This window comes from Pagrus pagrus (genome assembly GCF_965226575.1).
Source record: "Pagrus pagrus genome assembly, chromosome: 1".
Lineage (NCBI taxonomy): Eukaryota > Metazoa > Chordata > Actinopteri > Spariformes > Sparidae > Pagrus > Pagrus pagrus.
Window position 1 is genome coordinate 7,176,914 of NC_140185.1, and position 23,264 is coordinate 7,200,177.

At 44.7% G+C, this 23,264-nt stretch overlaps 1 protein-coding gene across 2 annotated transcripts in view; it reads left to right on the forward strand.

Moving 5' to 3' along the window:
* The first annotated feature begins 4,746 nt into the window (after nucleotides 1–4,746).
* The window catches only part of cdh8 (cadherin 8), a 104,322-nt gene continuing 85,804 nt past the window's right edge, over nucleotides 4,747–23,264 (forward strand). Inside the window, exons 1-2 of one of the 2 annotated variants that reach the window (XM_084352934.1) lie at nucleotides 4,747–5,025; nucleotides 7,010–7,535. In XM_084352934.1, the coding sequence (XP_084209060.1) occupies nucleotides 7,278–7,535 (258 nt within the window). In that variant the 5' untranslated portion in view covers nucleotides 4,747–5,025; nucleotides 7,010–7,277. The remainder of the gene's footprint in view (nucleotides 5,026–7,009; nucleotides 7,536–23,264) is intronic. The other variant, XM_084352935.1, reaches the window with a different exon arrangement.

The following is a 23,264-nucleotide window of genomic DNA, read 5'->3' on the forward strand; positions in this document are numbered from 1 at the left end:
GGGCGGATTCTCAAATGGTGATATAAGTTCATTGTACTACCACCTTTTGTGGCGACGCTTTTGCGGCATACATTTTACGGTTATTTGTTCAACGTCCTCCCTCTTGTACCCAAACCACTGCCATTTGTCATAGCACCTGCTGCTGCCGCTACCTGAGATCTCTGCTGCTACATGCTGCCGGGCGTATGACGTTGCACGCACGACAGAATGTGATGTACGTAACTAGGTGTGCTTGCTTTAGCTCCCTGTGCGGAGAGATGAGCAAGAGTGAGAGAAACCTGTAGTTCAATGCCCGCGACTAAAAGCAACTGCGTGACAATTGAATGTATACTCGAATCTTCACGATATAGTCAATTTCTACATCCCACAGAGAACAAGCCGCGATACATCGAGTACAGTATATTCGAGATATCGCCCAGCCCTAGTGGTAAGGTTTTGGTTAAGAAGGGGTTCTTATTCTTCAATGACAGAGCTGACCGGAAAAGAATTGAGCGGTGTGGGTCAGGTGTGTGTGAGCTGACCAATCAGAGCACACTGGGCTTTTCGGGAGGGCCTTAAAGAGACAGGAGCTAAAACAAAGCGTCTCCGTCAGATGGTGAATACAGTCCAGCAGCACTGAACAGTATGAGAAAACTGATTTGGTTTTTGAACATTAGATCTTATATACGTATTAGTAGTAACCCAAAATGTAAGTATGAGCTGAAAATGAGCAGAATATTTCCCCATTGATGCCTCAGTGTCTGGATCACAAAGATTGGGTGATGCATGTTTTCTGGTTTTCCATCTCTATGGCTAAAGGACTGCTTAAATTTAGGCAACTAAAACTGACTTTTACGATTAAGGTTAAGAGGTTTTTTTATCATGGTTAAAGAAACCAACATTCTCTGTTGGGACACTCTGAAGAGGTTAGCACTATGACAATGTCATACTCCTTCCATTTTTGTTTCTGAGAGAGTAATGAAAGCTATGACAAGGAAATTGAATTTGTTTGTTCATTCTGGTAGCTCCTGTGTATAACAGATGACAATGCTGAAACATACTACAGAGCAGCTACTTTCCTCAGGCTTGTAAGACTCCACACTTTACAGAAATAGTCGTCTTATTGTTGATAGTTTTGTTTGCTCATGTAGGTCATATACAGGCATCAGTATTAAATTGTGTCATTGTGTTTCATAACCAGTTTAAAGTTCCTTGTAGTATTTCTAAGCAGTACAGCTATATTTAAATTACAGCTGTATTATTATTTGATTGATTGATGAATGAATCAACAGATTACTGACCAGCAACAAATGTGATTACTAATTACTCATTTCAACCATTTTTCTGACAAAAAACTGTATAGCTTTAGCTTGTAGTTTGACCAGTGTCAGGATTTATTTATTTAATTACGTCTGTTGTCACTGTAAAGAATAGTGAATATTTCTTGGACAAAACAAGATCAGTCAGTTTGGGTTCTGGAAAATTTTCATTTACATTTTCACGACCTTCTCACAAACATCAGACAAAAAAAAAATTGATTCAATAATTAAGAAAATAAGTAGGACATTAATATCTTTTAATAATAATAATAATAATAATAATAATAATAATAATAAGTATATATGATATATATATATGTATATATATATACAGTATATATGATATATATAGATATATACAGTATATAGGAAAGGAGGCATCTTTCCAAAGAGGGAAATATTTTCCTGCATTTTCAGATGAGCTTAGCCAGTGGTGAGCCGATTGTAGCTGTTCAGATGAGGCCTATGGTCTCACAGCAGGAGGGCTCACCAGCACCGACAGCAATAAAGAAAGAAAATCAAAGACGGAACGTCAAGCTAGAAGCAAAGTTTACAGCTGCTGGGTAAAGCAACCTCAGGGTTGATGTTGTTTCAAGGTGGACTGCTCATCAAAATGAGTGATAGGTGTTGAGTTGGAAACTTGGCTAAATTAGGACATGGGGTTGGTTGAGATGGTGGTGGGGCTATTTGCAATAATTTGTCTTTGATGACACTTGCACCTGCTTTAACAGGCTCATATACTTGCAGCTGAGAATACACCAGTGTGATTATCCTAGAGAGTGGGCACGCTTGTGCTTTAAATGATCGGTTATTGAGCAAACAACAAACGAGAAAAATTAAACATTTAACGACAACACCTCCTTATACCAACAGTCGCTGTAATGGTGACTTGTTGTGCGGAGTTTTTGGATGTGGAAGTGTGTGGCGCACACTGCAACAGCTCTGTGATTAATACCACATGACAAAGCAGTAACTAATGATCGATTGAGGATGCCTGGGTTCTAAAGACCATTTCCCCTTCACTTACTTTGCCTTTTTCAAAGCCATCTGATATTTTGATCACTGGCAGAGGCCACGTCAGTGGAATTAATCACTGGTTTAAAGCTGGGACCTGCTTATTTGCATCAAACTTCACTCACAGATGTTGATTTTGAATGATTACAGATTCACTTGATGTAAACAGAGCTTTTACACTCTGCTTTAAACGACATTCCATAAATTAAAAAAAGATTAAAAAACAGGCAGACAGGTTCAACAACTTAAATAAAATGAAAAAATAAATTAAGCTGAATTCAAAGATCCAAAAGGCAGGCAAAGCAAAGTCGAAGAAAAAAGCAAAGTAAAAGAGCGGAAAAAAAGAGAGAAGAGAAAAAGAGAGAAGTACAAGACTGAGGACGAACCAGAGGCCACGGAGAACAAAGCGAGGACACGTGGGGACGGGGAGAGGGACACAAGATGAAAACAGACAAACTGACAGCGTGAGGGGAAAACAGGCTTAAATACACCGAAAAAAATAGTTAACAAATGAAACACAGAAAAAAGGAGGGAAAGAGACAAAGACAGGAAGTGGAGAGTCACAACAAGACACATAAGGATATAACCACAAAATAAAACAGGAAATTCAACCAAAAACCCAAGCCATTACATCAAACTGTTAAACTCTCCATTTGGCCTCACCCAGAGCCCCCAAACAGTGGTCACCATATTGTTTCTGTACTGTGAAAAACAGTTTGAAACTGATTGAACTCAAACATGAAACATATTTTAGTGTACTGTGTGGCTGTGATGCCTTGCAATAGTTACCTGACGGCCGCCATACTGTTTCCTGTTTCAGACTCTGAGCGGCATTGTGCATCCTTGTTGTATTAGGTCTTCTTCAGTAAAAGTGCACACCACACTGTTTCCTCTGGTCATGTAGCACCAATTTCAAACTATCTGTGTCTTTCGAATGCAGTGGCGGCCCAGTTTTATGCAGGGGCCGTCATTCCAGCAGTGAAATACTTCACTGAGACTTGCTTTTGACACTTTAACCGTCTTGTTTTAGGCAGTGTATATGTGTGTGACAGTACAGAGACAGAGAGAGAAATTAGACTGCATTTAAAAAATAATTACACCATGCCAAGGGGTTCACTTACTGTCATGTGCTCCTTGGCTGTTCATTTACAAACATTTACAGTGATTCTAAATGAACAGCCCCGAGCAGCCCTTTTTACACATTTAACTCCATCCTCACATATCCCCCTGCGCGCCGAGTGTCCGTCAATGAAATCCTCATTCATATCGAGCAGGGGAAACATGGCTCAACATTTACAGTCTAATGTATTATGCAGCAGACGCTTTTAAAAAAAGATGATTGGAGAATTCCCATCTGAAATGCAGCTGCAACATCAAAGCGAGAGTGGGAGGGAAATTAAATGCAGAAATAAATAATGGTAGACTTGATGTCTTTGCTAATTGGGATCTCTGGCACTTGGGTCAAAAGGCCTCCGCCAGGCAAAGCCTTTCGAGGAGCTCTGTTGTGCCGGGTGGTAAGGTACAATAACATGTTGTGCTCGCAGACAAACTCTTTCACACTTGGACTTTTCTTCAACACTGAATATTCAAGCAAACACTTTCAGCACTGGCTGGGGTGAGATGGTGGGAATGTCTTGGATAAGAGAGGGACGCAGGCAGTGTTTAATACTCGGAGGGCTGAAATGAGTTTCATAAAGAGATTCTCACAGCTGGAAAAAAGCCATGCATGTCAGACAGTATCCTGACCGTCCTCTCCTGCTGCGCTAATAAAACATATCTGCTCCCCCAAGGCCTGCCTGGCTGCTGCCGAGGAGCTGGACCAACACTAGAGGGCTCTCTCCGTGGACAGCAGCACGGGCCCCCTCTGCTGTCACTCACACACTCCAACACAACGCTGTGTAACACTCACCCAGCTTCTTCTCTTTTAATAGTCTGGGCTTCAATGCGTATAATTTCTTCCTCAACATTAAAGCGTCAGAATACTGTCAGTGTGAAGGCTGGAAACTCAGTCCGCCTACATGACTTGGTGTACTTTTTTATATTGTTGTAAAATCTCTACAGTGTGTGTGTGTGTGTGTGTGTCCATCTGTCCATTGCCTAACCCTATCAAATGACAGTGTAAATGAGCAGCCTCGGTTTCGTGTATCGCTCGGCCTATTTCGTTTCACTACACCAGAGAGAAGTGAGGGCCAGCTCGCGCCTCAACAAAAAAAAAGAAGAGTTTGAATGCAGAGAGTATTGTGGAAATGATGCGCTAATGAGAGGATTTCCGCACCACACGCACCTCTGTAACATCTCCAGCCCGCAGCCGGGCAGTTTGAGGCGATAACCTTTGCGCGTCCGTGCCTGGGAAGAGAGCGGCATGCAATCATTTGCGCGCCTGTTGACCCGGCTCCTCATCAACCCAATGAGCGGCGCGGAGGGGAGGCTCTCTTCGCCGCCGTGCATCTCTCCTCCATCTCCTCCTCACTTTTCCAGTCGGCCAGCAAGCCTGTCGGAGCTCTCCTAACTACCCACACTTTCCCTCCGCCTTGACAAACTGCAGGAAGGATTTCTAGCCTCTCCGCGCCTTTTGCTCATTTTTTCCCCCCCTCGACTGAAACGCGTTGGACTTTTTCTTTTTGCGTATTTTTTTTTTTTTTTTTCTGAAGGAGAGAAAAACACATGCACGGTGAAATGATGCAGCGGCGGTAAAAGGATGCAAGTCTCTCTAGTAAGTACAGCCCGCCACCGTGCTATATGAACCTGACAGGTATTACTGATTAACACTAGTGTTTAGTGGAGGGGGGTTTAAAAAAAAGGACTTGCCACAGCCGCTCTCCCTCTCTCCATCGCGGGGATACGGTGCATTCCCCCCCGGCACCTTGGCAGGAGCGACATTAGACGGAGACACGGAGAGGTCTGCAACTTGGGCTGCTTCTTTATTCACATTTCACCCCGCGTCTCTTGCGCTGTAAGTCGAGCACACGCTGCCTTGTGCATGACATATTTCTCTGTTAATTGAGCTGCCTGTGCGCTCTGAAGCCACGTTCGCGGCGCGGAGAGGGAGCCGGCTGGAGAGCAGCGTCTCCTCAAAGCGTAAAAACTTCAGAGAGAGGACGAATTCGGGGGACGCGGGGGCAGCCCTGCGTGCTGCAGACCGCCGCGGAGGCGTTAAAGGCGAGTGGCGGATCAAACTATGAGGGTTAAAGTCGCTGTGTTATTTATGTGTTTGTATCGTGTGGCTAGACGTTGAAGGACGTTTTGCTCCTGTGAGGAGCACCGCGGACAGCTCCTCCGCTGCCGCCGCTGAGCTGTCTGGACCGGCTGCTTTCTGGCGGGGGAGCTGTCCTACCCCCGTGGTGCTGAAACTGCCGCTTAGTCACCCACCACAGTCACTTCAAATGCACTAAATCAGGAGAAAAATGCAGTGATTCATGCTTAATTTTACATGATCTTAAATTTCGTATTTTTAACATTTTCTTCCTTTCCTTCTTTTAGTCCTGCAGCTCTTAGTCTCCGGGTTTAGATGGAGGATGTAACTCGGATCACTCCACACTTAATGATTTTCGCACTTGGCTTCAGGTGGAACACGTTTCTGCTTTATGTTTTTTTTCCTCGCCGGAACCACGCAGCATATGACCGCAGTTGACACACTGTGTAGTAGTAAAAAGTTGCCAGAACTAGCAGAGCTGAAAAGCGAGCCGTGCCGTGCCGTGCCGTGCCGTGATAGCATGCCCAGTCCACCTGCGTCAAGATGTATCCGGGGACAACTCAGAGCTCATCACTCTGAGCCTCTGCTTTTAGCATTCTGGTGAATAACGCGCATTAGTGTGCTCGACTGAGCTCGTTAAAAATGTGTGTTAAAGCTGAATCAGTTTTTGATTAAAGGGCAAAATTTACATCAGGCTGCATCTTTATTTATCTTATTTTACACTTGTTCCACTCTGCTGTGTTTAATTTATTTGATTGCAGTCTTTCTGTGCTAAGAAAAAAAAAAAAAAAAAAAAGAAGAAAAAGTTTATATCCATGTTTTCTTATCAGAAAACAGCAATTCCGACGTATAATCACACGTTGGACTAGATGATTAAACACGCCTCTGAATACCTCCACAGTGATCTGCTCTGGATTACCATGATATCAGCGCTGTTGACATGGTGGAGCTCACCTGCAGCCTCCCTCGCTGTCTCACTCTGAGGCTGTGCGTGCAGGGCTCTTGAAAGGGATCCGGTTGTAACATATAACAATATTTCAGCCAAAACATTAATCATAAGGAACATGTAATTGCTGAAAATCTTTCCAGGATAATCCCCAGAACAACAGATTAAAGCAAGGCAATCTGACGTGGTGGGCTGAATAGCCTCAGAGTACAGACGTAGCCATTTGTTGTTCAATTGTAGCAGGATGATATGAAAACAAGATTGGAATAAAGGGTCGTGGCTGCTACAGAGGGATCATTTGTAATGATGAAGTGACATCTTGACTTCTTACGCTTAAAATGAGAATTCCCTTCCTGTTTTTTTTTAATTATTCTTTTTTTATCTCTTTGCTTTCCTTAAAAACAGATTTTTCATCATCGCTGTCTCATCTGATTCGTTCGCATGTTTAACCGACCCTACTTTCCCCTCCCCACCTTCCTCTTTCCTCCCCTCCCGCCTCCCGACAACTCCTCACAAGACCAAAAGCCAAACTAACAAACTGTGATTGCTCCCTCGTAGGTCTCCCCCTCGGAATAACGCCAAATGGACGCTGAGCTGAGCCCCTCACCCCCTCACCAACTGCTATGGAGGCATGCCAAGCCATGCAAGTGACCTTTATCACACCATGAATGCGAGCTCCACCGTTCAAAGAGGACACAAGTAACCTTTTCTTGTTATCTAAGAAGGAGCTGCTGATCTGAATAGAGGAGCTGGAAACGAGGGGCCGTGAGAGAAGAGTCTCGTACAGCAAACAAACAAACAGACAAACAAAACACACAACGACAGGATGCCAAAGCGGTCTGAGGAGATGCTCATGGATCTGTGGATGTCCTTGCTGCTGGTGTGGATTACTTGTATTCCCTGCGTCTCCATGACTCCTATCATAGGCCAGTCCAAAAGTACACAAACTGGTGGGTCCGCAGTGGTGGCGAGCGGTCTTGGCGAAGGACAAAGATTACTGAGCCGCGCCAAGAGAGGATGGGTTTGGAATCAAATGTTTGTGCTGGAGGAATTTTCTGGACCCGATCCAATTCTAGTTGGCAGGGTGAGTGCTGTGATTGTCAGCATTATATTAAGCTCGCTTATCGTGTGGAAACATTAATTCGGCCATTTGAATGCTCCCTCCATTTTTTTTCCTTCCCATGGCCAGTGGGAGGGTTTTGGTTGTCAAGGGGAAACAGAGATATGGGGACAAGAGAGAGCAAGGCGGGTGTGTGGGGTGTGTGTGTGTCATGAAATGCTTTTGGAAATAATTAAACTCACATCAAATAATTGTGCCAACGTTTTCTTTTTGCTACGTTGGATGTCCTTGAAATCCAGGATAGACTGTAGCAGTCGCACGGAAAAAGCATATCTTTCCTTTATTATTTCTTCATTTGAGCCACATTTTCACTCACACTCGACTTTTCTTCCAAACGAATGTGTACGACTCATGCACACCGTGGAGAAGCGCTGAGGATGTTAGCTATGCTCAGTTTTTTTCCATCGCGGCTCTGTAATGGACACAACTGCAGGCTAATCCTGCTAAGGGCCACCTGCTCCCTGGCCTGTGTCAGGCAGGTTTCAGGGGAGAGAGGGAGGCTGCTGGCTTGCCCCGCCAAAGCAGCTTGTTCACAGCTCATTGCTGGGACTCACCTGGGGAGAGTCAGCCTGGCAGCCACTCGCTCGCTTGCTTCCCTTCCCCAGAATATCACCCAGCCACTCTGGCATGGGCAGGAATGCAGGCCATCAAGCATAATATTTGATCTTGTCCAGTAATAGCTTTTGCAAACAGTGTTTTGTGGCTAATATTTGATAATTGGTGGCTCTGCCTTTCATGTTTATGACATATTACAGTTGTAGCGCATTGAAGTGTTTCCCCCCAACCCTTCACACATGGCACCTGGCAGCACTAAAAGAAAAAAGCTGATTTCATTTCTGCTTGCACAAGAAAAAATAACTCACTTGTGTTCCTAGTAAACACTTTTAAATGTGCTTCCTCTTGTTGTTTTTTGTTGTTGTTTTTTCTTTGTTTTATTCTTCTGTCTCGAGCATTGTCATATGGCTGCATCAATTAAACATTTCCCACCATGCGGGATTTGCACCTGTGTTTGCTAGATACCATACGAACACAAAAATGCTGTTAAGTGATGCATTAATTTTTCAAGCGAGTCAATTAGGCAGCCTCTGCTGGATTCGACAATGGCTGCTCATCAAAATGCTGAAACAAACAAACACTCACCGGGGCCACGGTGACCATATGTGAGCCCGGAACTCAAAGGTTAGATCTCAGCTGTGAGATCTTGAGCATCAAAGATTTGACGTATCACCTGGCAGACTGTTACATATTTATAGATATTTCACCTGGGAAAAAAAGGCAGAAAAGAAAACCATAAGATAACATTTTATAATGATAAGCGAGGATAATAGAATTGTATTTCACAATAAGCTCCTGCTTGGAAAACAGTGCTGTGAGCCTCTGGCCCGAGTGTTACATGTTCTCGAGCTTGTCAACAGAGGATTGGTGGCGCAATATCAAGTTTTTCTCCAAGTGGTGAAGGATGCTTCCTCTCAAGGCCTCAGCTAATGCTTTGCAACAAACCTGACTGCAGGATAAGTTAGTCACAGGTATAGCCATCGTCCTGTTGAAGGACATGCGAGGCTCTGGCGTGGGGTAGGGGGGGGGCAGCTGTGGGTGAAAAAGAACTCGGCTCGCCGTTTGCAAGGCGATGATGATGGGTTGCGTTCACTGCAAGGTTAAGTGCTCATGAGTATGCCTGGCAGAGCTAAGATAAGTCCTATGTTAAACCAAGATGGCACTGAATTGGTTTAAGACCATAAATCTTTCTCCCTCTCAGTCCTTGTGCCTCCTTTTCTTCCCCTTTTCTCCGTGTTTCTCACGCCTAATTAAAAAATGAATCAAATGGGTGGGAGGTGTGATTCAAATGGGTCATACAGCTCTCTGTGTGTTTTGTACAATCCCCTCCACTGAGTGTGAGGCCGCCTCTGTCTGTGGTTGTGGGCCTATTATCAAGGAAACCCAAGCCAAGATTGGACTCCCTCCATCCCGTGGTTTCGTAGTGCTGGTGCACTCTGAGGTTTAATTATACGTGCAACCCCCAATCTTTGTGTGTGCCCGGGCTCCCCTCAACTGCACCAACAACCGGAGTGAGAGACAGTGTTTGTGAGAGGGAAACAGAGAGATTGTGCCATCGATTTTTAACCGTGTGTCATTCTCGATGTTCTCTCTCAGCAGAGACTATTAGCATAAATGCAGGAAAGCGGGGGGAGGAGGGTGGCGGGGAGGCGGAGATGTGGAAGAGTGAGAAGGACGGCCACAAGGCGTGACAGCACCCTTCCCTTTTGCTGTTCTTCCTCAGCGCGTCGTTTCTTGACATTGTGATTCACTGAGCGGCGCGCTCGTCAGCCCCCGTCAGTCCCGTTGGCGTCGGGGAGGCAGACATACAGTACCTGTTAAAGTGAAGCAGGGGAGACAGCTGTGAAAGCTTGTTGCTCGGCTGTAGCTTAAAAGGAACACGGTGTTGGAAGGGATTTTAGGATTACTCATCATGAGCCAGGGGCCGTTCAGAAATAACCCGTCATTAAGAATAGAAATAGGCAAATGGAGTGTGAAGGTAGATAGGCTTGAACATATCGCTCACTGAGCTACGGGACGTTCGCTCGGTGTTGACGACGAGTGGGAGATACCACTTGAACGCGTTAAGACTCTCATGTAGACCATTGGAAGGCGAGCAGAGGGTAATTTTAGGCAAAGCAGCTCTTGATTTACCATTTTACAGCCATAATGGAGAGTGCAGCCTGGGTTTTAAAGTAAAATTAGAGTTCTGGTTGTTGCACTCTCGTTGAAGGCCTTTTTTGTATATTGGCACAAGGCCTATCCAAACCTACTGCGATGTCAGCAAAGCTTTGCCTCTTCAGTCAAAGCTATTTCAATTATTCAAACATGCAAAGAAGCAACTCATTTACATCAGGCCATTAAAGACGAACTATTGCCTCAGAACAAAAGACAAACAGTGAACAAATTGCTGTGTTTGCACCAAAGAGAAATCAGAATGTGTTTCCTTTGTAGCGTGAGGCAGATTGATGGCAGTTAGCGGCAGGGTATCTCACAGCCTCAGAAGTAACTTTTCCAGACTGCTTTACTTCGCAGCGATCATTTAGCATATGGTGCGTGAGGACTGGTAACAATGGATTCCACTGCGCTGAATTGTATAGTGCAGATGTGCTAAATTGACTGATCCCTCATCTCATTGTCCAACACTTTTATCCGCCACAGCATTGTATGTGTTGTTGCACAAAGAGAATTGATAATCAACCATTAATATTCATCAATTCAGGCTGAACCGCAAGATTGCAAGGACTGACAGTGATACAGAAAGGGAAAAAGGCTTTGATTATCGATTCACCAAAGAAAACTGATATGTCCGGATGAGAATAAAGAAGCTTTGTCTTTGCGCGTGTGTGTGTGTGTGTGTGTGTGTGTGTGTTTGTGTGTGTGTGTGTGTGTGTGTGTGCTGGGGGAAAAAAGAAACACGCTTCGTTCTACCAAACAAGCAGTTTGACAGGATTCCCAACAAGATGGGCCACGGTGGTATCAGGTCCGCAGGGTGCGCTGCTCGAAGCAGAGGTGATATTCTATTACAATAAAACTGATGTTTGCCGCGTTCTCCTTAAAAACGAAGAAGCTTCTTGTTCTGGCTCGTCTGAAATGGTTTTGCTCCGTCTTCCTTGTTTTCCCCTTTAGAGGACGGTCCAGGTGAGACTGATGAGAGATCACAGCTCGCATTCACTGGTTCATCGTGTTCCTCAGATAAAGCAGTTGCACCTAGTATGTTTATTTATTTACGGAAAGGTGTGTCTGATGGAGTAAAATTTTCATGACATGTATCTCCCTATGATATACTTGAGATTAGAGTTGCGCTCTTGTCTGTCTACACTTGATCCGGACCAGAGTAAACCATCTTTTTCTGGGATGTTTTTTTAGATCTCAACTCAGACCTTTTTGTTGTTTTTGTTGCTTTCTGCACTTTGGACTGCCAGAACAAGATATGGGACATCGGTCTATAAATACTGATGCAAGCTACTTCTGCTCGGCTGGATTGCCTCTCGTCTGTCCCCCACCTCCACCTCCGCTCCCCTCTCCTCTCCCCCTCTCTCCGTCTCTCTCTCTCTCTCTGTGATGGGGTGATTATGGAGAGAGTGACTCTTGAGCCCAAGTAAGCTTGCCTCCAGGGCCGGTGGGGTGTGGTACAATGACATTGTTAAAATTTCTCCAAGTGTTTGGCTTTGGTGATGCGAGGCAGCGAGGCAAGGCTAAGGCGAGATTGAGTCCTGAATGCAGCTCCCTGAGACCGTCTTGTCCTGCCCGTGGCCCTGTTGCTGCCGGTTTACAGCAGATCAAAGGTCGATCTCTCTTCTCGACTGAATCGTGCCGATGCGGCTCCTGATTAGCGGGGATCCCCAACCTTAATCTGCATTTACTCCGGCTCCGGCAATTGAGCGGATATCTGGCTCTGCCTTTGATTGATGCGTGGAGAGTGGGAGTTAACGAGAATATTAGCCGAATTATTGCCAGTGATTGATGGCAAATTTGACACATAAATTATAAGCATTGGCTCAGATATAATAAATTCTGAAATATAGCCCAAATTAGACACAGGTTCCAGTGCCATAGTGAGAGGGTTGAATCAAAAAGCTGTCATTAAATCCAGGGAAGGAAAGCCCGTCAATGTTTGTTGGACTTCATTTCATCCCATTTGGTTTCTCACACCCACAGCAGCTCCAGGAATACAGCTCTGTAATCTCTCTTCAGGCAGCACCACAAAGATCCATATTGAGCTGCAGTCTAGCAGCAGCAGTTCCTCTGTCTCACAGCCCTCAGATCTCCATTCCCTCCTCTTGTGTAATTTAGAAAAAAACATGCTAACATCCCCCTGTCCTCTGCTTCTACCTCCTCGCTCTGCTCTGTTACCGCGCTCCTCTCTTTCACACAGACTCACCTGTACAGTATATCACTAATGCCGGCGGGGCCATTATATCAATGGGCCATGGTCACAGTCTCCCTCTTCCTTTCCAATCTCTCCCTCTGTCTGTCCCTCCCGGTCTGTAATAAAACACTGGGCCCAGCGGTGGCTCTGATAGAGCTGTGGGATCGCATTAGCACTGCCCTCGAAGAGCTTGACAGGTTGTCCATGGCTTTGTGTTGTCATCCTGGTTCCCATTAACAAGCTGTGTATGTGTACGTGCATGTGTGTGTCGGACAGCAGTCCATTCTGGGAAGTGTTACAGGCTAAAATGAGATGAGCGGACGCAGGCTCGGATGGAGTATATTTAGACACGAGGGCTGTGTGTGCAACAGTAAATACAGCGTGTCCATGAAGCTTTATAGCCGGTGTGTCTTTGCAAACATTTGCTGGGTTGTCAGCGAAGTCGTATTTATGAGAGATTTCTCTCTAAACTGCTTTATATGTGTTTTGAGCTGAAATTGCAGACTGGAATCGTTGTGTTTCACATTTGCTAGTGACCTCGTCCTCTCCGGCATTATTACTTTTTTCCAGGAAACATATTGTCATTGCTTGTATCTTAAACGTTATTGCCAAGTGGTTTTGAGTTTAGCTGGCTGTCAGCGATCATTTAAACGAGGAGCGGTAGAGAACGTTCAGGTGTTGGCATTGGCAGATGTGTCATTTTTGAAATGTCACTCATTCTGTTTCCCTCTATATGTCTCCGTAAAGACACCCACACATATAAACATGCAGCTTACAATGTCTCTTTTACTCTCGCATGTTCGTGGCGACCGCCATGCATTAAATCATTTTCTGTTTATTTTCTGCCGGTGCATTTCCATATGGGAGCTGAAATCATGTTTCGGCTCGGTGTATCACAAGGAGGCACATGACACGTCCCGTCCGTGATCCCTGGAAGCTCTCCTGTGTACATGCATCAGCTGCAATTATAATTTAACAGGAAAGCACATCCATTCACACAGCTTCAGAGTCCCTGAGCAAAATAACAAGCTTGTTGCTATCACTCACATCTGTGGCTCAGCGTGATTAAAGCCGTGTCGTACAGTGAGCGGCTCACGTGGGGGCCACTTTCCCGAGCTTCTACATCCGTGCTAATTCACAGCAAATGGCCCCTTTATGGTTTCACCTTGGACGGCGCTGCTGCGATTAGCCAGCTCCCGTGTCAGTGTTTGTCAGTCAACGGTGTCAAACTCTTCCTGTGCGAAATCCAGAAAAAAAGCCCTCTCCTCTCATTAAGTCCAACTCGCCCACTTTAAACTGCGATCCTTCCCCTCTTCTCTCATCTCCTCCCGCCTCCCTCACACTCCCTGGCTCACCGGGCTTGGCCTGGGCTGGCTGTGCGGAGGTGGAGCGCTTAGCAGGCTAAATCATCTGGGCACTCTGCCTTGAACTTTGCTCTAACTAATTTATAGGAATTAAAGCAGTTCACCTCAAACGCTTGGCTCGTGTGCTGCTTTGGCTAAATTAGTCTAGTTTCTTTTTCAACGTGGGGGATTTTTTTTGCTTTGTTTGGATTATGTCTCTCAAAGCATCAAGAGGTGCAATTGCAAATTAGCAGGCTTAAGCATCTTGGCCTTTGTCTTGTGCTGACATTTAAAGGATTGTTGGTTTCTCAGACAAAACACAGGCCCGTGTATAATCGTTTCTTAAGCAGGCGGCGACAGACAACTAAATTAAGGCAAATTTAAAGAGCTTGGTGTTGGACACTCTGCTTACTTATGAATCTGGACCGTGTTTTCCCAGTCAAAACACTGGCCAAGCATCAGTAGCAGTAAATGAGGTTACAATTATTCAAATCTGATTATTCAAATCAAAAGATTATGATTATCTGAAACCTGCTAATTGGCCCTTGCCTCTGACATAGCAGTTGTGGGTATAAGCCACAGCCGCAGCAGCAGCAGCAGCAGCAGTAGCACAAGCAGCTAAAGATTCCTGCTCCCCGTGCCAGTGTGCTCTTGTGGGCTCAATGTTTGGCTCATCTCCCCAGGCAGCTCCTCTCCTATGGATAGAGCCCAGCGTATGTGAAATGCTGCAGGCAGCTGCAGGCGGCTTATCCCCGCGCCTCTGCTCCCATACACGTCCCATCAGCCAAACTGGGACTGCCGGAGTAATCTTATTAAGAATGGATGTTGTTATTGTGCGACTGGATGTGCATTTGGCTTCATGGTTAGCTGGGAGCACATGTGGGCTGGAGCAGGAGAGACAATGGGGAGGGAGTTTTGGATCAGTGGGTGGAGCGAGTGCCTATTTCTGGCACTTAAAAGATGACAGTCCTCAACCCTCTTCCTCCGCCTCCTTACTTTGCCTCCTCAGTCCTTCCCTGGCTCCTCTCTAGCTTCCTCACACAACATTATGACAACAAAGCGGCCACAGTAAACAGTGGATGTGACATTTACTTGAAGATCTGTGTCTTCACCTATAACAGGTATTAAAGATGATGATTATTATCACTGCCGAGCGGGAGGCAGAGGGTTGCGCACCTCAATCACAGAGTCGGCAATAAAAAACACACACAAGAAGAATCAATGGATCCGTCCTTTTCCTCTCCTCTCCCTCTCAATGCAAGCACTCCTAACTCTGGTATCTGGGTGCCAACAGACTGTGGCTTTGACCTTTCTCACAAATGAATTATTTCGGTTTAATGATCCCTTCTGCAGAAAGAACAAAAAGGTAGCTGAAATAATAGCCAAGGGAGGGGAGGCGGGAACGTAAAAGGGCAGCACCCACACACACCCCATACTTTATTCTCACACTCTACCTGCGAAGACACCTGTATGCGTCTAATAATGCCTCTGCCTTGTGTTTGTGTCTCCGAGGTGCATGCGATACATCTAGCCTGAGCCTTATAAATGAACTGACTTCAAGAAAAAATACCCTGGGTATCACGGGCAGGTGGCTGATGATGGAGACACACGCTTCTTTGTGTGCGTGAAAGTGACACTTTGGATCTTTCCTCCTCCTGTGTTTGATTAATTCTTCTTTTTTTTTTTTTTTTTCAGTCGGATCAGAAAAAGGGGGTGGGAAGTGGAGGGGAGGGGGGGTACATGCATGAAAAATTCAAAACGTTATAATATAAAATCCAGATGAATCATAAATGCTTAATGGGAATCAGGGCCGAGCGTGCAGGATGTTGAAATAGTTCTCAAAGAATCCTGGTGTATGTGTGTTGTCTGCCAGCGCTGCGTGCACAACAAGGGACACAGCATGTTACGTTGCCTCTCTCAGCTGCTCTCCCCTCTCTTGATGGCAACGAAATGAGGTGTTAAGGGACACCGAATAGAGGATGCCAGAAACATGTGAAAAGCTTTTAGGGGGTAGAGGCCGTCTGTTATCGAAGTCTGGCTAATTGCCTTTATCCTAGCCACAACTGCCTGTTGTTGTGCTCGTGGATTGGACATGCACCGATGGTGTAGGTGATGAAATCTGAACAAATCTTTGCTAACACCCGCTCTTCTCTATTGTGTTTTAATGAAAGGCAGAGTTCCAAGAAAAACTTCTGTTGTTATGAATAATAGAACATCCAATTAGTGTAACATCATCGCAGATGAGTTTGATGAAAGACTGGACTGGTGTAATGTCAGCGAAGTGCGAACATTTAGTTAAGTTATCAAAGTGTTTGAATGTAGTCGGGTTGTGTAGACTGTTGATTGCTTACGAACTGATGGTGACGTAAAACCCTGCCGCCCGTGAACAAGAATGTCATCCTTTGAGCTTAAAGTGGCACTGAAGTCTGAATTCTTTCCTCTTTTGTCTAAGGAAATGTCATCTCTGTGGATACTGCAGCTATTCTGCATTTATTTCACTTTATAAAACTAGGATAAAATGATTTCTATAAATTGATTTGTGTGGAAATCTGGCCCAAGCTCAAAGCTCCCATAGCAGCAGTTAACTGACATTTGAGAGCTAGCAAGCAGCTTTGCCAGATGGGAAATGTTAATTGTAGTTTTGGACTGTCATTAAAATTATTCTACACGAGTCATAATGTGTAATTTTTCAGAACACGTGTTTAAACACATTTTCAACACGCCTACAAGTCTGAACACATAGTTCTTGTATTTAAGCTGTAGTACTGTTGAGTGGAGGGGGCGGCCATAAGACCAAATGTTCGACAACGGCCTATTAATAAAAGATTAAATTATAAGACAGCACCACTGTTTATATGCCCAGATTATTGTTTATTATGTGCTATTATTATTTGTCATGACTAATCATACATTGTTCAAGAGGGACATTTATTGTACTAATATGATAATTATTGTACATCTAGCAATGCCGCTGGCAAGAGATGAACTGACTGGGGAACATCATAGCGAGGCATACTCTTTGGTTATGTAACGCTAACAATTTAAGCTGTCCTTTCTTTCACAACATTTAACATTTTGAAGGACGTACTGTATGTAATGTTTGTATTCCACTCAGAAAAACAGAAGCTAGCCAGCTAGGCTAACTAGCTTGCATTTAGAAAGTAGAAGCAAGACTTCCTCATACCTGAATGGATTGATCGCCAGTCGAGCCACTCCCAAAAACACATTGCGTGACCGTGACAGGCATACTGAACCTTCGTCACACAGTTGCGGTTTGGTTAGATAAAGCAACCAAAATTGCAATATCAAGTGACAATATCTCATTGTTGACTTTTGGTTTCACACTTCACATAAAAACAGCGGTCTCTATGCAGACTGTCACTCTTTATACAATTACACCTGATTTCCTCCTTTGCTGCGGTAATAATTACTAAGACCACTAGAAGTCGCCACCTAACTATAAACGTACGGTCAATCTTTATGGTTGTTTTTCTGATGAGGACTGATGATGCTAGTTTCCACTAGAGGGTGCTGTGTTTATCCCATAACACGCAAAGGGAAGAGGTTTGCGTCGCGTTTACTGATTCTTTTTCATGGGTCTAGTTGTGGTGATGAAAAATGACCAAACAGTTAAAATTCACAACAAGGAACAGTCCTGAAACCTCAGCACATTGTTCGGAGATGGGAATTTACAGATGGGAAGGAGCAGTTGATCACAGTTTCAGTTAACTGTCTGTGTGGAAGTGATATGACAAATTATTTTTATTGCTTGATTTTGAAAATGCAACGTTGTCAGCCAGAACTAAAAAATCACACCCACTGGAGAACACTGTTACAAAGGTCACTGTAGCTGCAGAAGAATTAATTATATCTAAACGTCCTCTTTCTGAAAATGCATTTTCTCTTAGTGATGGGCTTAAGTGCACAAGTCATAACAAACAGAACATAAACAGTAAGTGCTGATTTTAATCCCACTTCATCTTCAGATATTTCAATAATAATATGTAAGGGCATCAGCACAGAGCCATTCATTTTCTGAGCTTATACTGCTGCTCTTGCATGGTGTCAGGGGGGCTGGCACCTATCCCAGCATGCACTGGGCAAGAGGCAGGGTACACCCTCACAGCCTGCCCTACTATCACAGGGCTGACACAAATTCACACTCACATTCACACCTACAGGCTATTTAGAATTTCCGGTTCACCAGTTAACCTGCATGTCTGTGGGCGGACGCAGGGGGATCATGCAAAGATCACATAGCACCACTGCGCTGCCCTTTATTAATAATATTTTTGAGTATGTTTTTGCAGTATATTCAAATAAAAAGTAAAAGCTGCCAAATGACAAAATAAAAGCTTGATTTGTTATTCACTTGTGCAATTAGGAATGCCATTTGTGTAATGCACTGAAACGCTGGAAAACCAAAAATACAATACTGTCAACAATATTACGCTTTGAGGAAATTCTCTTTGGGTGCTGAGCAGTGAAAACAAGAAGTGCATAGATAGTTTAAGTTTCACAAAAAACGCCGAGATGTGTCTGGGAGGGAAACCCCCTCTGAGTCTCACGAGATGACTCTGCTCGCCTCTAAGAGGAGGAGCGCTCTGCCAAATGGCACGGTGCCATTTTATGTTACTTTCTCCGCTTTATCTGCGTCATGAAGCCGCGTTTGCTGCTGTTAGCTGATGAAGACAAGGAGCAGCTGTGGTGAGGCAGCAATATTTTAATGGCTTCGCAGATCTTTGAATGCTTTGTCATCGGGGGGAAATGACCTGGGCCAATCCCAGAACCATTGCAGCCTCCATCTGGATGAAGGCCGTCACACAGGTCCTCATTTCCCTCCATCTCAATCTGTGCAGCACTCCCAGTGTTTACAGAAGCCGGTGCCTGCTTGGATCACCACTTGCCAAGATGTGGCATGTTTATCAGTGTCTCTTTCTGCACACAGTAGCATGCAGGCACATAAACACAGATGCACATGCAAACACAAACACACATTGTCTATGTGTCCCATTGAGTAGCCAGATAAGAAAACATGACATTATCTTTTCGGTTTGTCTGTGTACCTGTGCACACACACACACACACACACACACAAATACACACACACGCGTCTGTGTGCACTCGTGTGTCCACACACTGAGTGTGCAGTCAAAATGCTAATGTCATATCTGTCTTGATGACCTTTTTCTTCTTTGTTGGTGCCCAGTGTTTTTATAAATACTGCGCTGATATCCTGGGATGTGTAATTACCGCAGCGCAGCAACACACTGCCTCTTTATTAGTTTTCTAACAATGGCCTTCCTCGTCACCACTGAGTGCTCGCTGTGTGTGTGTGACGCTCTTCTGTTGACCTGTTTACACAGCTGAATCCTACAGTGCTCTCGCAAAGTACATGCCGGTGTTCACTCACTCCTGATAAAGACAAAGGATGCTGCTTCTACTTATGTGCCAGTTTAGCTCGACAATAATCCAAATATTCATAACATCATAACTTACCTAGAAAGCTTCTTAGAAATGATCTCAGGGGATTCATAAATGGATCATATCCAGTCCAACACGCAGATGAAAATAGGATGGAGGGATTTAACCGAGCAGACTGCGCTGTAATACTTTGACAAATACCACATCAGATCAAGGTAGAATTGGGATCAGGTGCAGGATCTGTGCACACAATATGTGTGCTAACATTTACAATGCAGAAATAGGAGCGGGATTCTTGCCTTCATTGCATCACTGGCGTGGAGGGAAAATGCATGTCAAAAAGGTCTCTGTGCATATGTAATGGGATCCTACTATGCAGCAGCTCAGCGTTTGTCGATAAGGATCACACTCCCCAGGTTCGACTCCGGGGATTAGGGCAGAGGCCGTTTGATCTAGGTGGTTTTGCATAAAAATCACAAGTCTCCTGAATCCTTTAGCAAAAGGAGCTGAGTTGGCTAATTGGGAGGTGCTGCTGCGTGCTGGGATGGACACACTGTAGCTCCATGTAGTGTCCTCAAGATGCCTTTGACAACGCCACAATTACAGTAAAGTCAGTGTGCTGTGTTAATGATGCATTCACAGAGGAGGAGAGCAGACGTTCTGTTTGAGTCATACAGCAATTGACTCACTGTGACCATGCTTTCAGATGTAGCAAACACACACACATACACACATGTAATGTGTACATGTGAACGCAAAAAGCAACTCATCCAGATCGCAGCAAACAGTCAGACAGGAAACTCATCCATCATCAAATATGAGCCGTGGTCAGCTTCAACTGGTGAATGTTTAACGTGAAAAACACTCAGGAGCTGCGTTCAGGGTCCCCCGCCACCGCATCGGATCCTGGGCAGCCAACGCAGCAAAAGCAGAGAGGGGTGTGCCAGTTATGGAGCATAATTGCTACTAATGACCATTAGGAGTTTCGTTCTCATCCTCCAGGGGCCTTAGAAAAGGCCTTTCGTCTTATCAGTTGATTAGAAGCAAATAGACGGGGCCGGATCCTGCATATTAAGTAAACAGGGGGGCTAAAATGGTGTTACTCTATCAGGGGAAAGCCTAATGGAGTGGCGCGTAGCTCATCCTCCGCTAATGCCTGAGCTCCAACAAATGGACAACTGCTCACAAACCCCCGCTCCACTTGTCACATATTGGTTGCATTTTTTCTGCTGCCAGCTAAAATTGTATCCTTTAAAAAAAGAAAAACTGAACAAGAACAAAACAAAAGCAACCCCCCCCCCCCCAACAAAAAAATTGCTTTGGACTTGGACCCAGTTTACTATCCTGCTCCTCGCAGCAAAACACTGTAGACCTTTGTGCTGCTCTGTAGTAAAGGCACTTATGCTCATCCAGCAGCAGTGCTGGTATCCAACTGTCAGCGATGGCAGCAAAGTTGTTTTTTCCTCTCCATGGATTCATTTGCATTATGCAAATGAACAATTGATATGGATCTTCTCCCCTCCGATGAACATTTTGCACAGCAATTTGCCAAGCAAGTAATTACTTATTGATAGAATGATATTACACAGGAAATTGTTGTATAAAATGGCAAACTCATCTGAATGAAATGGTTGCAAAAAAATAATAAGAATAACAATAATAACATTAGAAATCATCAGTTAAATGGACATGAGTTACGGAGGCCTGCGATCCTCGCGGCTGTTCTCAACTGCGCTCTCTCCACCGCCACCTGTGGTTGCACTCTGGGCTTGTGGCTTTGCATTTTAATTAATTCCAAACATTATTAAGGATACAAATTCACTCCACTGCGCTGCGCGATGTAGTCGAGCTGCAGGGATATCAGCAATTATGATGAAATATTTATGCTGCGTTTATGTAACCTGCATGTCACATTGTGTCATGACCAGTGACAAAGCTGTTTCGTCCCCCCATCTCCTAACACGGTGAAGCTCAGGCGTTTTAATATATTCTGCAAACAAATGAATCTCAAAGTTGATGGTAATATTAAAGCAGCAGCACTGACAGCACTCACAGTACAGTATGTGATGACTGGCTGTTATCAGTGTATTTAGATGGACATCGTGTTTTAAGTAACGCCCGTGATTCAACACGAGAATTCCTCTGTTGAATTATAAATCAAAGACTGGATTCAATAAATACATTTGATGTATTTTATATTCTTAAGGCCAGACTTCAGCGCGGCACTATTTTAACTTTAAGGCAACATCAAAGCAAAGCAAAAAGATGCAGCACTTCAGCACTGTGACCTCTGCTAACCTTGAGAATAAAAAAAAAGAAGAAGAAGGAAAAAAAAAAAAACACCCACTGTGACCAGAGTCAATAAAGCAATTAATATCACTCCAGCAGCATCAGTGGTCAGCCTCTTGAATTTCCTTATGTAATTCAAACAGTTACATTTCCTTTTGTCTCTTTCCTCCTTAATTGCAGAGAGAGATCATTTCCCCATGCGTTGATCCTGTTGTGTTTGCTCCAGCGCCATTCCGGCTCTAATATCGAGCATTCCCGAGAGATTGGCACCTGGAGGAAAACAGAGAGGGGAAAAGAAAAAAGGGCCAGAGTGCAGCTGCATTTTCTTCCTCTGTAATCGAATCCCTCAAAAGGGGTCCATTTTTCTTCATCTCCCCAGGTCCACAGGACCTTTAAACAGAGCAAGGCACCAAAAGAAGGCACCGTAGAACACAATTATAATTCCAATAAAGTCTTGTAAAGAAAATGTAAACAGATAGCCAGCCTGCAAAGCTGCCCCAATTTTCCCAGAAGACTGGTAATAAAGTAGAAAAGATGTAATACTGGAAGAGGCTTTTTACCCCCTGTCCTTTTCTCACTCCAGAAATTGAAAAGTGTGGCTCTCCGCAACGACGCTGGAGGAGGAAGGGATGCTCTGAGATTTATGAGATTCAAAGGAGAGACAGTGGAGGGGTAGATTTTACCAGAGGCGTTAATGCGGGTTTGCAAATGAACTCTAATGCGAACGTATTGATAAGAATAAATGGCGCTCTGCAGTGCTGCTACAGCCTCTTTCCAGTACAGTAACTGTGCATGTTTTGCCACAGGCTTAATTTCAGAACCCTCCAGACTCTGACAGGGGACACAAACAAGCCAGCGTCCCCTCCAGAAATCTGAACGAGAGCGAATCGGTGGCAAATTTTGATTTGGAAGGGAGTGCTGCGTTCATACGGGCGAATCTTGAATTCTCCGGGCGAGACATTTTTATCCCTTCCCGTAGTTTTCTCCTCTCTTGAATATTCTGTTTGTTGTGTGCTGTCTTGGGGGTAGCATTTGTTTTATGCTCGATTTTGGGTTTTTTTTCTCTCCAATCATTGGAAGGCAGAGGAAACAGCAATAGGCTGCTTATGATAATTTCCTGGCAGTGGTTGCAACTGTCCTAACAATAATTACTGGTAGTGGGAGCTGCTTGGGCACACAGCTCAAGGGCGTGTGTGCACACAGGACGTAACGTCTTGCTGCTGCTCATTCACAGCAGCCATCACTCTTCAAATCATCTGCCATGTTTGCTTCAGAAATAGTTGTTACAGTCGTGAGGTCGAGAGTGCAGTTTGTAAAACGAGCAGGAAGTTTAGGAAGCGTTGGTGGATTTTATCATTTATCAAAAAAATGTACATCCAACAGCGACGACTAAAGTCTGCTGTTGTTTGGAGCCATACGGGCTGTGTGGTGAGATCGCTGTGACTGCGTGGACTTACCCACTTATCCTCGCAGAAGAGGCTCCGGAGCCGGTTAGTGGGACGATTGTGACTGTGTCCCACCGAGTGTAAATCACGGAGAGAAAGAGAGAGGCGTACATGAACATGTGTGTGTCCTCCTTGTTGTCTATGTGTGTGTGTGTGTGTGTGTGAATCTCAGTCCGGGCCAAGAAACAGTAAGGCCCGGCAGGCCGGGAAGGCGAGGAAGAGGAGGAGTAGGAGGGGGGGGAGGTGTGACAGTTTAGTGTGAGAAGGGGAAATGGTATGGTGCTGC